General features: G+C 46.3%; 1 protein-coding gene across 1 annotated transcript in view; it reads right to left on the bottom strand.

Annotated features, from left to right (window-relative positions):
- KCNT1 (potassium sodium-activated channel subfamily T member 1) overlaps positions 1-17,779 on the bottom strand; it is a 739,470-nt gene that overhangs the window by 311,053 nt on the left and 410,638 nt on the right. Inside the window, exon 11 of the mRNA XM_078640347.1 lies at positions 6,031-6,211. Coding sequence (XP_078496473.1) covers positions 6,031-6,211 — 181 coding nt within the window. The remainder of the gene's footprint in view (positions 1-6,030; positions 6,212-17,779) is intronic.

Genomic DNA, 17,779 nt, shown 5'->3' with positions numbered 1-17,779 from the left:
ACCCTCCTCGCTATCCTGGGACCTAGCTGGGCTACACTGATCCTCTTCCACCACGCTGGGCTGGAAGATACCTGAACCACTACTTTTGGAGTCACTCCCTAATGACTCTAGAGAATCTCTAGCACTTTCCAATCTGTCTGCTTCCCTTGCAAGCACCCAAGGATCAAAGGTCTCCAACCTCAACAGGTGTTGCCGCAACTCCGGCCAACAACGACTGAGCACCTGCTCCTTGAGAATAAGATCAAACAGTTTGTCAAAATCAGGTCCCGTGGGAACCTCTAACCACTCAATCAGTGCACACTGACAGTCCCCTGCAAACTCCTCCTAAGACTGGTGAGACAGTTTCCTGCTGTCCCTGAACTTCAACCTATACTCCTCTTCTGGGGAAAAAGGGTACCAGACTGTGGGAACTGGGGGTGGGACTTCTTGCACTGGGCTCTATATAGCTGCCACCACTGGACTCAACCCGCCCTGGGGAGTCCAGAAAATTACAATTACGCGCAGGGGATAGTCTACCTTCTAGGGCTATCTTCTCCCTGGCCAAGGCCATCTCAGCCTCTATCCTCTCCTGCGCTAAGACCCTCTCAGTCTCTAGCTGTTGCTTCTTAACCTCCAGCTGTGCCATAGCCTGGGCATGCTCTAACCTGAGATTCTCTAAGGCCAGCTGGTGCTCCCTTTCTTTCCTCCTATCCTCCCACTCCTCTGGGGACAGGGAAAGGGATGAGGTGCTGCCTCCTACGCTGGACCCAGCAAGGGACTCCGTACCTATGGGGTCTTTACTCTCTACTGGCATCCAGGTACTGTCATCTTCTCCCTCCTCTCCTGAATCTTCAGGGCTCCCCACAGACCCACCACCCTCATGGTGTGAGGCCCAGTCCCTTTCCTCACTGCGCTCAAGATCCCATTGATCCTCTTGCCATCTTATCAGGCGGTCTCCAAGTCCGTAAAAGTCTGACTCACCCCACCCTATGTTTCTCTATTCACAGAACCTTAGCAGCTCCCCTTTACTGTAGGTACCTAGATCACTGAAATTAAAAGTAGACTCCATTTTGGCGGACGTTCCAGAGAAAAGATTACACAGGGAACCTAGGGGTCTGAGCTTAACACAGGAGTACACAATTCACAAGGTATTCAGCCAGTTCCCTATCCTAGAGAACTCACCCTCACTTGTCCAGTGCAACACACCATTCATCCACACACAACCCTCCCCTCGGACTGGTAAGGCAGTTTCTACTACCCCCGATTCCTCAACCTGACCACACGTGACACAGGTACCAACTTTGGGCGCAGGGCGGGGGACAAATGTACTGGACACAATTGCACAATGATACCTTTAGGAGAAGAAAATAATGGAACTTCAAAAAACAATAATCCCCAACATGCAATTATCTAAATTGCAGAGTTTTGTAGTGTGGCCCGTTGCCACTGCGGTACAACGCAAACACAAATCCGGATCCTCACCGCCTGCCACCAATGTTAGAAACGGGATCTCTGGCTGGCCAAGGCTTGCACCATTGTCAGTCAGAGACCACCACTTCCAAGTCAGGGCAAGGGAGTCACACACCAAGATAACCCCTGCTCACCCTCTAGGTAACGTGACGCGAGCAGCCAGGCTAAACTTGGAGGCTATGTAGGTTAAGTGTTTGCGCGCGCACCCAGCAACAACACCCAATGCCCACCACAAAGGAAACTCCACACAAGGTTATATAAAAATAGCCTTCGTATTATACCAAAACACATTAGATAAGAACACACATTTTACAATGTGCCAACAGGCACGGGCAGAATTTACAGGGGATATGTACAAGACAGGGCCACATGGACCACTGTCAGGAATATGCACTTTTAGACTTAGAAATACTGTTAGGAATAGCACGTTGTAGATCATAGAATAATAATCACTTTAGCACAAATTAGCACACAACCAGTAATTACTGGTAAAGGGTAAGTACCTCCTATTCAACCCTAACCACCTTAGGAAAATATTGCGCAGGGAACCAAGACCTCACTAGCAACACCTGTACTAGGAGAAAACAACCACCTAAGTTTCACCAACATTTAGGGGTATAAGCATAGGAACATTACACATGATGCATTAACATTCAGCGGTGTAGGGAAAGAAAACACATGATGCATCAAAACACATTCAGAGGTGTAAGGAAGGAAAACACATGATGCATCAAAACACATTCAGAGGTGTAAGGACAAGTAATTGTGCAAAACTCACATGAGCCACAACCTGTGGCAGTCCCTAGGCCCTCTGGACTTGTTGGGGCTAGGGCGCCCTGTGTCCCAGTGTCCGGGGCCTAAACGTGGCAACTGCCCACAAGGATGATGGGGCCAACATTGGAGCCTCGGGGCTCTGCACAACAAAATGCCCCCTCTGAGCCTCTCAGAGCTCTAAACAAATGGGGCGCCGTGAGCCTGTCAGGCTCGAGGAACAATCACTTATGTCCCTGTGGGCCTCGTGGACTCGGGAATTGTGCCCTGTGTGGGGGTAGCGGCCCGCTGCCTGTCGGGGCCGCTCTACCTCCCAAAATGCACGAACTCGAACTTGCACAGATGCCCCAGAGCCCCTCTGGGCTCTACACAAGAATGCGGCCGTCGCTGGAGCCTCTCTGGGCTCTAAGAAATGCCACTGAGCCTCTGCGGCTCGAGATAACCAAAAATGCCCTCTCAGGGCTCTAAAACAATATTGCGGGCAGGGAGCCTCTCGGGGCTCTCAGATCCAATGACGCCTTTGTTGGAGTCCCCCTCCTGGGGACTCAACAGACAATGGCCCCCGTGACTTGTGAGCCTCCTAGGTTCAAGGAAGGAATGCCCCCGGGCCCCCCCTCACCGGCTTCCTGTTGCGTAGGCTCCTCCTCGCAGTGGGCAGGACTCCTTGGGCCTCCTCCGGTGTGGCAGGACTCTCCCTGCCTTGCTCGTGGCTCCGACGGCGTTGTCTCTGCTCGGGAGGAGAGCAGTGTGTCTCCTCACTCTGCGGCGGGGGCAGGCACCGGCAATGTGCCTCGGGCCCCCTCCGCCTCACTTCCACCACTGCTTCCGGGCACGGGGCTCTCTCCGTGTCCCGCCGGCTCTTCTCTCTCTCCCAGGCTGTCCTGTGAGGCGGGGGCTCCCGTCCTCGTTTTCTCCTACCACTTCCTCTTGTCCCGCTCGTCCCGCCCCCGGCCACAATCCGGGTCGCACTGGCAGCGGCCCGGCAACGTCTCCTTGGGGCGGCAGGTTTGAGGGGTAGGCTCCCTCGGTACACAGCGCTCCTTGTGCTCAATGAAATTTAAAGCGCTCCCTGCGCTAAAACAAAATAAAGCGCTCCTAAGCGCTATGGGCAAAGATAAAGCGCTCCTAAGCGCAAGCAGCAGAAATAAGCGCTCCCAAGCGCTAGGGCACAAAATACAGCGCTTCCAAGCGCTTGAAGGGTGAACAAAAAGTCCAGCAACCAGGTCCTTCTTGCAGAGCAAGGCAGGTGGGGGGGCAAGGCTGGGCCAGGGGCCAGCTCACTGGGCCCTCCAGGCAGGAAGGCAGTCCCAAGTGGCGATTCCTCCTGGCGCCAGCAGCAGCAGCAGCCCCCCTCAGTAAGATCAGCAAAGAACAACTTGCAAGGGGACACAGCCCCTTTTTATACTAATAAATCCTTTGTCTGTGTGCAGGGTGGGGGAAGAACCAGTCACAGCTGGTCTGGGAGCACCCTTAATGTGCTCAGCCCCTCACTCTATTCACTAGGCAGGCTAGGGTCGTTAGACACACCACAGGGGGCGGAGCCAGCATTGTGTGGGGAAAGCCCAGCCCTATTCAGGACCCAGGTGCACTCCTCCCCAGCCATCAGCATGCTAATCTCCACACTCACCACTGGGAAGACCCATCATGACTCATGGAGCCTGGCATCCCAGCCAGCTCCAGCCAATCACACGCCAGCACCTTTACAGCACACACACAGCCATGTCTAGAAGTGGCACTTCCACACTAGACACATACATGCCGCATACATCATTTCGCAGCATTCAATCACACGAGTCCGCACATACCAGACTCGAGCCTGTACACCCCACGCATCAGGAACTACCAGGGACACAGACATTCCCCATGCATTCCTATGGGAGGGCAGGCCAACCTTACTCCACGCACTCGAGTGCGCACGCACTTTCCACTGGGACACAGTGAAAGTGCGCAGAACCCAAAAATCACCATCACCAGGTCACCATTAAAAGCAAAAAGTTTAGGGGTGAACCTGCCAGAAGGGCCAAGTCCAACTGTGCCTCATTTAGAGAGTAGGGTATGGTGGTTATCCCAACGGAACCACTGCTGGCTCAGCCCTCAGCAAAAGCCACTTAGTGGATCCACAACAGAAAGAAATCCCCCCTAGTAGTACTTGTTCAATGACCCCTTTCAGCATTAGGCAAAAACAAAATGGATGACATTTTACTTACCTGTCCTCATGAAACTCTCCTGACACAAGTGCAACACTTCTCTTATGCCAGTGAATGTTAAAGCAAGTGCACACTATTTCTACTAGTGCATACCTTTCAAGTGTTCAAGCCAAGGCTTGTTTTTAGTCCTGGCAATACTTATTGCAACCAGGAATTAGGTGCTGTCTGGCCAGATTCACCAACACTTGGCAAAAGGAATAAAGGTCCTCCACCAGCACAGTGCAGTACCCTGTTCTTCAAAAAAAGGCTAATTTCTTTTAGAGCAAACAGGAAAAAGGGGAACAACCGTGGGATACAGAGCATCGACCTGACCTGACCTGACAATAAAACACAGGCCGTCCTTAAAGTGTTGTTGGGAGGAGGAAATGTCTTCTTTCACGCTGATCATAGGTTGTGTACTGCCCGCATACGTTAAATAAATAAAACCAAAATAACAAAGTTTGTTTAATAATCATGAGGAGCCTTTCGGCACTGCAGAGGTTACCACTATAAAGGAAGACTGTGCAGGAGAAATAATCCAAATTTAGGAACATACATAGAGTACAGACTGCTGCCAATCCAGCAGGTTGGCTCTCCCTCCAATCTTTGCAAGATGGTCACATAAAAGAGATTGCAATTGATGTTCAATACTTCTGACTTGCACTGGATTTGTAACAACAAAGGGGAGAGTAAGGGAACTATTCACCAAAAGTGAATGGGGATTACTCCTGTTCCCCTAGGTAGGTATGTAGCAAACAAAAAATGAGTATCACCATAGAGATTAATGGACTCTAAATGGGATTTGTATCAGAAGAAAAGGAAAGAATTCTTCCTTTTATAGAAACCCCTCACTCACCAGCCTAGTGGTGACATGCTTCATCATTGGGGTCCACCCTGATGACCAAATGCCATCAGGGTGTGCTACAACACCTGAATTACAGTGGAGCTAGTTTGTGAATGTGAGTGCATTAGTAGCGGGGCAGCGGGTACGGCTCATTGCCCATTTTGGCAGGTGCTCACGCCACAAGCAGAACATTTTTTTGCTTCTTTTCTCACAAGAATCTAGGATTGGATACACCTTTTAGGGGGTGTAGACCGTCCATTTTCTTGTTTTTATGGTCCTGAAGAAAACCTGGTAATTTCCACTATAAGGTTGAAACATGTAGACCAGACCACCTACAGAGATACTCTTGGTCATAACTACCCTCAAAGTATCTCCACACTTCTTTTAACATTGTCTAGTTACTCACTAATAAAATACATTTCTTGAGTTTATACCAGGACAATTTTTAGCATTCTTTTTGCACTCAAACATTCACAAACCAGCTCCACTGTAATTGAGGTGTTGTAGCACACCCTTATGGCATTCGGTCATCAGGGTGGACCCCAATGATGAAGCATGCCACCACTAGGCTGGTGAGTGAGGGGTTTCTATAAAAGGAAGAATTCTTTCCTTTTCTTCTGATACACATCCCATTTAGAGTCCATGAATCTCTATGGTGATACTCCTTTTTTACTTGCACTGGATTTGAACAGAGTTGGAAAGAAGTTCCACTTGGAGGTGCGTCTATAGTCTGTTGAATCCCCTAGACCGCTCTCCAAACACTGCTTCGCAGACGCTTACCTGTAATGGGAGAACCACCAGGGCGACACAGATCATGATCACCACCAGAAGCTGTGACGGCCAGATCTTGGGTGTGACGTCTCCATAGCCAACGGTGGAGAAGGTGACGATGCAGAAGTACAAGGACTTGAAGAGGGACAGGTTGTTGCCCGCTCTCTCCAGGTGCTGGATGCCACAAGTTCTGAAAAACACAATTACAAGCACATTGTAAACATGGTGCTGGCTTGAATGGAGTAACTTTCTCAAGGTATAATTCCGACGTGCCTTACATCACTACGTAATGAATTACCCTATATGCCATTCTTTGTAGCTCCCTCGCCCCCAAATTGAAGAAAGCCTGCAACTCACTTTACACTGCAGAAACATTTCATCTTAATTTCAAGATTTTTATAATTATCACATATTGGATGCCAGAGTGACCTATTGTTTAGGAGTTATGAAGGCATTGGAAAAATGACTTATCCATGCACTGCATTGATTGCTAAATAGAAGATGTATTAGCAATGGAATTCAAGGGTTGCTAGGGGTGATTCAAAAAGCAATTTGTAACTGTAGCACAGATTTCCCAGAGCCTCTGATAGATACCAGAAGGTCAAATTTACTGAAATGTGTCAGGGGAAAAGGTCCAAAAATAAGGCAAAACATGGAGAATTAATTGTGTTAAATAAGGATTCTACATGTTACGCCTCATTCCAAGTTGAAACCTTGGAATAAGAGGCATTAATCTTATCCGTTGATAAAAGTATGTACTTAGGGCCCCATTTGGATGGCGGGTGGATTGCCCCCGCAAGGCTGGCGGTAGCCATCGCCGGCCTGGCGGGGGCAATCCGCCCGCCATCCTTGCTGCAAAGACCTCCCACCATATTAACATGGCTGGGAGGTCCGCGGCGGTCGGAAAGACCGTCCACCGCTTTTCCGCCCTGGTCGCCTTGCGACCGGGGCGGAAAAGGGTTTATATGGTGGTGGTGTCTATCAGACACCACCAGCCATATTAGGATGCACAATTTTCAATGCCTTTCCGTGGTGGCAATGCCACCACGGAAAGGCATGCAGAGTCTGCTCTGGGGGCCCGTTGCGGGCCCTCAAGGACTCCGGGGGTCGGGGGTGCACGTACCCCCTAGCAGTTACATGCACAACATGGCAGGCAACGCGCTGTGCCTGCCATGTTGTGCATGGAAGTGCACTGCATGCTTTCCTGCCATTGTGGCGGGCGGTGCTGAGTGCACCGCCCGCCACAATGGTAGGAATGCTGGATGCGGCCGCCACTGTGGTGTGCGCATCCTAATGCCATGCACGGGATCCCCACCCTTATGGCGGGCGGTCCCCAGTACCGTGAGGATGGCGGGCGGGCAAAGTCCTCCCGCCATCCTAATGGGGGCCTTAGTGTGGAGGATAGCCAACTTGGGATCAGGGCCATAGGATGGTTTAGCTCAGCCTCATTCAGATATTGTTAGGTGAAAGTGTCAATCACATTTTGGATCAGCCTGGAGGAGTATTTCTCTCCCAACGACACACTACACTGCCTCTTATGGGATGCTTCTTTTGAGTCTTCTTCAGAGAGGCGCTGGCAAGAAATGTTTGGTGAACAGAGGTGCCATCTTGAAAACAATGGTTCTTTCACTAAAAGAAGCACGCCACGAGTAATAAACAAAAACCTGACATTTGGTCTAAATTAGAATGCAATGCTTTATCATATTTCACAAGGTGCTATGTTTCCGCAAAATAATTGTTGTGTACAGAGAACTATAAAAGAAAAGCACAAATCACAGTGAAAAAGTAAAACAAGTGTATAAAGTTGATAAATTAAATAAGGTTTTCCTTCTTAGGTCGTTTGTGTTGCCGAATTTCTTCCTTTCAAGATTAACCCCTCAATAAAGCACAGAGTAAAACAAATATATCCATCTCTGCGATAACATAATAAACATTAGCCTACCTATGTCCAACTAAAGGCGCAGAATAGCTGTGGTGATGGATCCAACCCTACGAAAAGGCAGGTAACCTGGGTGGGAACCTAAAGCCAAGATTACTTTACGACAACATTTGAAATCCCTAATTGGCACCAGGCTTTCTTCAGAATGCATTTTATTTATGTTTTATATTTAAAGTAAAACATTTTTTACAATTAAAGGAGGTAGAACCATACTCCAAAATATAAATATATATAAGCAACATGCTATTGCCCCAATTATGAGGAAGTGTGTGCAGAGAGACCTGAAACTGATGGGCACCTCAAACCCAGATGCTGCATTCAAGGATGCACTCCCATCAATGTGGAGGGATGAGTCTTAGGCTTGGCAAGCAGCAATGGTGTAAAGCAGTCTTACACACGAAAACGGATTAATTTATGAGTGCAAATTCACTTGTATAGTTCTGTTGAATATCCACTTTTAGAGGATTGCACCTTGAATAACACATTTGATACTCCAAGGTTGACATGCCCTAGATAGTGTTAGAAAAACCACAAGCTCCTGAGTTTGAAGTATTCACATACCATGAACCAGTCCCATCCTGAAAAGGTGGAGATTTACTCCTGCCAAGATCATAACAATTGTGAGAATGGGAAGGGATCACCCTGAAAAGCATTGTTAAAAAGGAGCAAAACATAACAGTTAAAGTGCAGGTGTAGACATATCAAGGCATTTTCTGATGCACAGTACTACTGTATAAGCATTTACTATGCAGAACTGACTTTGCATTGATGCAATGAGGAATTCACAAAACGTGTCCTGCTTTTTCTTGCACAATTGTAATGCTCTTTAAATCCTCTGAAAATGTGAAAACGTTGCAAATCAGTACCAATAAAAAGGGTGTAAACCTGCAGGAGCATATTTACAAATTCCTATCCAGATTGACCTAGAGAGTTAACCAGCCACATTGAATATGCACATTGAACATGCACCAACAGAAGAATCTCACTTAGTGGGGTGAGGATCAAGGGATTTAGAAGGAATGTATGTGAAATCAGAAATATAAGAGAATCTCTGAGCTGTAGTGTGCACATGAAGGAACTGAGAATATGGTCTCATGAAACACAGTTTCAGTTGCCACAACCTCAACAGGCATGTAAGAAACCTTGGAAAGCAATCCCAGATTGCAGCGCTTAATTTGTAACAAAATAAGTGCCAGGTCCCTCGTTTGGAAGCCACTTCAGGTTGCACCACCCATTGCTCCTGCAAGTGTTGCCAATGACAGAACCAACACTGCAACTAACCATCGCACTCCTAGAAGTGTGACAGTTAATATTCCAGACCCCCAGAGCTATAAAAATGGCTTGGGCACAGATAGTAGTCATTTTAATTGTTCTGTTGCTCTCTAAATTAGACAAACAGTGTCACCGTGTGGCAGACTGTCATAAGTGCTGGTGTTGTAAATGAAGTGCCGGTGCCGAGCAACAGAAACCACCGGCTCAACGTAAGCACCCTTTCATAAAAAGAAGGAGAATAAGTACTGACAACGCCAATAAGACTGTCTTTAATGTGCTAATGCATGCAAACACAGGTGTGCACAAATTGTTATTTTTTTGGAGCCAAAAAGTTTTAATTCATTCTGATAATTTGGTTGGCTGGTTATACTATTCATTGTTACTTCAGTGCTTAGAAAGGACAAACAGCAGCTCTATATAATTACTATTCAGCGGAAGCATCATAGTAAGGCGGTGATGCAAGTGCAGAGGTTCACAGATGTAGACGATAGAGGAGCCCTCTGCTCCCTAAATCATGGCTATCACATGGTGGGTTCTGGGGACCATGGGGTTTAATTCATAAAACAAGTGGTGCATGAGGCCGGAGTTTTTATTAGGACCCGACCATAGGTGTTGCCAAACATCAGGAATGGTGAATATAAAGAAAGCATAGTTTGGATTTCACCTTGTGAATGTCATTCCTCCACAATACACTTCCTGACTCTTTTCCTGAGCTTCACAGTTTCTTTTATACCTGTTTTCTATCCTTGACAGTAATATCCTACCTTTTGCTTACTCTTTTTTATCGCGTTTTCATTCTCTCTCTCTCTCTCTCACACTCACTCACTCTCACTCTCACTCTCACTCTCACTCTCTCTCTCACTCACTCTCTCTCTCTCCCTCTCTCTCCCTCTCTCTCCCTCTCTCTCTCTCTCTCTCTCTCTCTCTCTCTCTTTCTCTCTCTTTCTCTCTCTCTCTCTCTCTCTCTCTCTCGTCAAAGTCTGAAGATGACAAATAGATTTCAGTTCACAAAAATGAGTGCCGGTGCCGACTACCCACGTGCACACATTAAGCACTGCGACATACTACGCCACTACTCCAGGGTGTGGATGAGTGAGTTTGTGATATGCGAGGAGTGTACATCAGGATAGTAATTCAACTATGAGGCAGTGATTTGTGGGATTAGAGTGAGCGTATAGCTCAGAGGCTTTCAGTCAGGAAAAGATTCCTGTTCAAACTTCTCTGCTTACTCATAAATCTCTTGCAAAAAGAACAGTTGATGGAAAGAATGCTGAACAATGTCAAACATTCACCCCAGTAAAGAGATCTGGGCCAAGTCCATCTGTTTTTTTTGTTTTTGTTTTGGCTGGGGTGGCGTAGTGAGCAAAAGAACAATAGATTTAGCCCAGAACTCAGCATTCCCTCCATCATTTGATGCTGTTGCACTTTTTGCCCTAAGTGGGATGGGTATGCCTAGATGCTTGTTTCCATCCAGTGAGGACCTGGCTTGGCAGATAGGGTTGGAATGTTCCCATGAGGAGCAGAGTCAGGACTGATTTGCATATGGCTGGGTCCAAACTGGGGTGGCTGGTGAGCAAAAGAATGATGGATTTAACCCAGATCTCTTGACTGGGGGAGAATGTATGATTTTCTCAGTGTTTCGTCCATCATTTGTTGCTGTAGCACTTTCCACCCTAAGTGGGATGGCTATTCCCAGACGTGGGTCACTTGCTCGCTGTGCCACTGGATTCAACCTAGCCTGGCAAATGAAGGGTAATACCCTGAAACCGGTCCCAGGATGCTTGTTTCCGATCCAGTGAGGACTCAGCTTGGCAGTTCGGTCTGGACTGTTCCCATGAGGCACGGGGACAAGAGTGATTTGCATATGGCTGGGTCCAAACTGGGGTGGCGTAGTGAGCAAAATAAAGATGGATTTAACCCAGATTTCTTGACTGGGGGTGAATGTATGATTTTCTCAGTATTCCGTCCATCATTTGTTGCTTTAACACTTTTCGCCCTAAGTGGATGGGTATTCCCAGACGTGGGTCACTTGCTCGCGGTGCTACTGGATTTAAGCTGGTCTGGCTGATGATGGATTTAATCCAGATCTCTTTACTGGGGGGTGAATGTTTGATTAAATCATTTGTTGCTGTAGTACTCATAAATCCCTGGCAGATAATGGTCCAGTATTTCCACGAGAGAAACTTTCTTACTACTGCCCTAGTGGAAACGTGAGATCTAACGACAAACTGCTGTGCCCTGCTGTGTCCCTGCAGGCGATCAATCGTTTTCATAACTAGCCCCTTACCACTGGAACAGCCTTCCCTTATACATTTGCTCCTGTGCTGACTTCATAAGTTTTTTTTAAAACTTGACTTTGTTAAGCGCCGCGGTACTCCTTCAGGAGTGAGTCGTTGCGCTATACTAAATACCCTTAACATAACATAACAGAGGTGTCATGGTGTTACGAGAAACCCAAAGAAGAGCAAAAGTGATATCATGGAGCCTTATACTATCCTGATGACATTACTGAAAGTGATATCAATCAACCCTTGTACGAATAAGTGGCTTCTGCATCCTTAACAGAACGCCCAGAAGGGCAGCATGTTGGTAAACTGCGATTGTCACCAAGTATAAAGAAAAAGAACTAGCATCAGATACTAGCAAAAGAAAGGAAATGTGTGTCTACCTGCCCGGTGAGAAAAGTGGCGCTTTCCAATGCTACTGCTATAGGAGAACTTCTCTGCAGTGCTCCACCTGCCTGCCTGGTGGAAAGGACTTTGGGGTCACCTGACTAGTTTCTGTGGGAGGAGTCTTACAAAATGTCCTTCGTAGTCAAGGGGGTACCCTCAGGGCACAAGTCTTAAAAAAAGAAGTGGGGGGGACGCTGTCACCGGAAGTGACGTCACGACAGGAGTGACGTCACGAAAGGTGGCTTGCTCCATCGGGCTCATTGCCTCCCCTCGCTCACCCCTTAGATGCGCTTGCATCAGAGAAGCCAGCGCGTGAGCAGCGTGCTGTGAGCTCCGATCTCGTCCCAGAGAGGCCAAAGAGTGAAGTCCAGCTGTTTGGCAGGGGGGACAGCGTCCACCCGGTAAAAACCCGGTAAAATAAGTGGGGGGACGCCGTCCACCGGCGTGGTACCCCAAATCGAGCCCTGGGTACCCTGGAGTGCCAGCAAACGCCCCATCAATATATAATTTTGGCGAATTACGCCTGGGAGTTTCAGCAAAGAAGTTGCAAATGACAATTCATTGCTATCTTAAACTGCCTAGAAGACACATCATTGTAAATAGCCAGCGACGCCTGGTCCAACCTGGTCCATATGATAATTCAGAGCAGTAAAAGTTTGTTGTCTTAATATGGAAATCTTTAAAACCCAACCGGAAGTGTCTCCACATAGCGCCTCTCAGAGGCTAGGCGAGTCTTCGCTCAGTGCTTCAAACGGCAAGGAGGATCGCTCGGCAGCTACATAAGGCTTACTATTTATAATACAATATATTGACAATCCACATTTGGTATGCGCTCCAAACAATCAACAGAGAGGCGTTTAATAGCACCAATTAGGAGGCAGATATTGGAGGACAAAACGCATTCGACATAAGCAGCTCATTTCGAACCAGGAGAGTAAGCACAGCTAATTAGTGAATTATGCCGCTTGCCACATACGAGGAAAAATGGCAATTCTGCTGCCGTCATGGTAACCCCGCGCGAACATACTGTGGAAATTGCTTAAAAGCAAAGAGGCAGCAATTGACCTTAATAGAAATCATTCTTGAGCGCGGATCTGGCGCACAATGCCCTCTTGGGGGCCCGACATCGCCCAGCCAATTACTGCCCCGTGGGCGATGAACACAAACAGAAAGGAGACAAGCCTGGCAGCGAAAACCCCTGCCAACTCCAGTCAGTGTGGTTTATCTAGCATTCAGCCTGCAAAGAGAAAACAACCGTTGGCAACGCCAATTAGTCTGGTCTTGGCATCCTGGTGCAATGGTTGTTTTAATTTTTATTTATTGAAAGCATATGCATCAAAAATAAAAACAGAAAAAAGAAAAGAGGCATCCACCTAAATGTGGCAATTTTATGATTGCAACAAAACTTATTAAAAGTTTTAAAAAATGGGTTATGTAGCTTTTTGTTGCTAGAAAAAGAAACCTTTTAGTAGCACCATGCATTTTACTATTATTTTTCGTGAAGGTGACAAGAAGAAAATCATCACCTTACAAGGCACTTAATTTGCAGGCAGCTACAATGTCAAAAAGTTAAATAAATACTTTATAAGAGTGACTTTAAAAAGGAGACAGGAAAGAAATCATCAACTGACTGGGCATCAGAAGTACAGGCACAATAAATAGCCATTTAAAAAATATATATACAAAATAATATTAAAAGGTGCATTTCTAAAGTATTTTTAGGTGGATGTGAACGATGTGCACTAACTTTGTGCAGTCACTCAAAGTGTAGGGAGCCAATGGGTAGAGCGGGCTGTTATGTATGTTGTATACCGTGACGGGCGGAAGCAAAATGTGAGTGACAATCCAACAGACCAACGGATCAATCAATGTAAATGTAAATGTGTGTATACTTGTAAAGCGCACTGCCGCCCCATCTCAGGGCATCCTGGCGCTGTATACCGCTGTGGAACCCTTCCTGGCTTTCCCTGTGAGATGCCCCCTCCTGGGCACCCCCAAGGTGAAGCCAGGCATCCCAGCGCTGTTGGGGCCGTTGTGGAGATTAAGCAAGCTATTGCCCAGAGTTGCAGAGTGGGACCCATGATTAGAGTAGGCACCGAGGCGAGAATTATCGGGTCCGGGGAAATTGAGCCCAAGACCCTGCCGCATCGGGAATTGAACCCTGTCCCGGGCCTGACCTCTGCTTCAGGGTCTGCCGCTTCTAACCAGTGAGCCACACTTCTCCATCAGTAGATTTGTACAGTGGGACTTGCCATCCGTGAAGGTATCCCGGCTCTAGCAGGGTCCAGACTGAGTTGAAGAGCCAGGTTTTCAGCGTCTTTCGGAATTCCGGCAGAGATGGGGAGATCCTGAGGTGTGGAGGGGCCGTTCCAGGCCCTGGCTGCGAGGTACGAGAAGGAGTGGCCTCCTATTCTGCTGCGACGTATGCGGGGGCTGGCCCCAATGTGAGGGAGGTGGAGCAGGGGTGTCTGGCGGGTTTTGGAAATCTCAGGCGGTTTTTGATGTAGGCAGGTCCTGAGTCATGCACGGCCTTATACTTGTGGGTGAGGAGCTTGAACTGGCATCTTTTTGTGTACCATGAGCCAGTGGAGTTGTCTAAGGTGGGGGCTGATAGGGGTGTGACGAGGGAGATCAAGGACGGTTCTTGGTGTAGCATTCTGGATGGCCTGCAGTCTTTGAACAAGGTGGGACTCAATTCAGCATAGAGGGTGTTTCCATAGTCTATTCAACTGGTGGTGAGGGCCTGGGTGATGGTGCGTCTCATGCTTTGGGAAGCCACTTGTAGATCTTGCATAGCATGCACAGGATGTAGAAGCAGGAGTATGATACGGTATTGACTTGGTACCTCATGGTGAGTAGGAAATCTAGGATGATGTTGAGGTTCCTGGCATGCTCAGCTGGGGCTGGAGTGGGCCGAGGTTGGGTAGGCCGCCTGGATGCATCCCGGGAGGAGTCATTGCTGTTGAAGATCAGGACTTCTGTCTTTTCTGTGTTGAGCTTGAGGCAGTTGTCTCTCATCCAGTTGGTGATGCTGGTCATGTATCCATAGAAGTTGTGTCTGGTGGTGGTGGAGTTTTTGGAGACAGGATGAATTGTGTGTCGCCAGAGTAGGAGATTACATTAAGTCTGGGAGATTGAACTATGTTGGCGAGGGAGTAATGCAGATGTTAAATTGGGTGGGACCTAAAAAGGTGTGAGCCAACGGCACTGTGTAGGATTCGTGATCCATCCTAAGTAAGGCTCTCTACTGCTTGTTGGTGACACTAATAAGTATTTGACTATTGATTCCTTAGCCTGTGCCTTCTCCAAGGGTAAGTTAATACATTGTTCCAGGTAGCATTGCTTAACCCATACTTTATGTTCTGGCCTGATTATAAGAGGACAATAACATAATTATTGAAGGCCTATGGTCTTGAATGATAACCTCAAATAAGAGAGCCAGGGTGTCAGGTCTGCCCTATCGAGTGACAAGCAATCAGTGAAACCGTTTCTGAGAAGGCCTGCCTTAGGAGTTCTCCAAACTTTAATCCATAGTAACAATGGAGCCAGCACAATCAAATCCTCTGTATGTGGCACCTCGAGTTCCTTGTGTCATATGAAGGTGGCAGTGCTCCTCCCCCGGACGTACAATAGTCTGTGCATAAAGCGTTTTTCAACCCGTTGGAGGATGCATGCTCTACCTCAGCCCCATATCCCAGTGCGATATACCCCAACTTAGGGGTAGTTACATTTATATAAACTTAACATTTCTAATATTGGTTTATTCTTTAGTTTATGGGCAAATCTGAATATTGACTTGATATTCCTGTTAAAGTGCTGCAGTCTTGACATTAAAAGTGAGGTCCAACTGAGGGATTGACTAAAAAGAATCCCTAAATAATGTTTTGTTTTACCTTTGGCAAATTAAAATCTCCCAGTACAAAATGTTTAGACTTCGTGCTTGGACAACCACAGGTCATTATATAGGATTATGAGTGATTTCCTTGAAGGTCCAAATCATTCATTTAAGCTAAAAACAAATCTAAAAGAATCCGAGGGCCATTTGCTGTACAGGCAACCAGCACCGCATCATCGGCGTATAGCAGGATGAGTATGGATTTGTTTCCCATGTGTGTCTCAACCCTTTAGTTTCCCGCCAAGTTATTGTTGATACCAATAATATAAAGACGAAAAAGGAAATGGGCCAATATACACCCCTACCTGATGCTCCAAGTAGATCTAATGGGTGTGTATCACTTACAACGCAACTTTTACGTCGTAATGCTGTTACAACGCAGCTATTACAACGCAGGATCCATTACATCGGATGCCATTACAACGCATGGCATTACATAGCAGATGGTATTACAACGCATACCATTACATCGTAAATATTGGTAAGTATATAATTTTTTTTATTTTATTTAATATTATATAATTGATTTAATTATTATTAATTATAAATAAAAAGAAATAAAAATATTTATTAATGTATTTAAATATTATAAATTAAATTTATTAATTTAAGTAATTTTTAAAATAAGTATGAGTATAGGAGTATATGTTTTGGGGTACTGAGGTATATGTTTTGGGGTGTTTGGGTATTTTTAGGTTTTAGGGAAGGGTTTGGGTTTTGGGGTACAGGGGTGTTTTTAGGTTTTAGGGCAGGGTTTGGGTTTTGGGGTACATGGGTGTTTTTAGGTTTTAGGGCAGGGTTTGGGTTTTGGGGTACAGGGGTGTTTTTAGGTTTCAGGGTAGGGTTTGGGTTTTGGGGTACAGGGGTGTTTTTAGGTTTTAGACCAAGGTTTGGGTTTTGGGGTACAGGGGTGTTTTTAGGTTTCAGGGTAGGGTTTGGGTTTTGGGGTACAGGGGTGTTTTTAGGTTTCAGGGTAGGGTTTGGGTTTTGGGATACATGGGTGTTTTTAGGTTTCAGGGTAGGGTTTGGGTTTTGGGGTACAGGGGTGTTTTTAGGTTTCAGGGTAGGGTTTGGGTTTTGGGGTACAGGGGTGTTTTTAGGTTTCAGGGCAGGGTTTGGGTTTTGAGGTACATGGGTGTTTTTAGGTTTTAGGGCAGGGTTTGGGTTTTGGGGTACAGGGGTGTTTTTAGGTTTCAGGGTAGGGATTGGGTTTTGGGGTACAGGGTTGTTTTTAGGTTTTAGGGCAAGGTTTGGGTTTTGGGGTACAGGGGTGTTTTTAGGTTTCAGGGTAGGGTTTGGGTTTTGGGGTACAGGGGTGTTTTTAGGTTTCAGTGTAGGGTTTGGGTTTTGGGGTACAGGGGTGTTTTTAGGTTTCAGGGTAGGGTTTGGGTTTTGGGGTACATGGGTGTTTTTAGGTTTCAGGGTAGGGTTTGGGTTTTGGGGTACAGGGGTGTTTTTAGGTTTCAGGGCAAGGTTTGGGTTTTAGGGTACAGGGGTGTTTTTAGGTTAAATTGAATTAATTATATTATATTAATTACATTTCTTAATTAAAATAATTAAATTAAATACATTATTTTAAATAATTCAATTTAATTACAATCAAAAAAATATTTAAATTAAATTAATTTAATTATAATTATATAAATTTATTAAATAAAAATAATTACTATTTTAAAATGTATTTTAATTAAATTAATTTAATTAAATTAACTTAAATACATTTTTTTTAAAAAGGTATACTTACCTATACTTACGATGTAATGCCATGCGTTGTAATAGCATCTGCTATGTAATGACATGCGTTGTAAAGGTTTGCATTGTAATGGTTCCTGCGTTGTAAAAATTGCGATGTAACGGTCTGCGTTGTAAAATAACGCGTTGTAACATCATAGATCCGATCTAATGTGGCGGGAACATCAGGCATGGCCCGTGCCGGGCGATATACTGGGGCGGTGACGTCAGACAGGGGAGGGTCAGGGT

This window comes from Lissotriton helveticus, chromosome 5_1 (genome assembly GCF_964261635.1).
Source record: "Lissotriton helveticus chromosome 5_1, aLisHel1.1, whole genome shotgun sequence".
NCBI lineage: Eukaryota > Metazoa > Chordata > Amphibia > Caudata > Salamandridae > Lissotriton > Lissotriton helveticus.
This window is presented reverse-complemented; position numbering and strand designations above follow the sequence as displayed.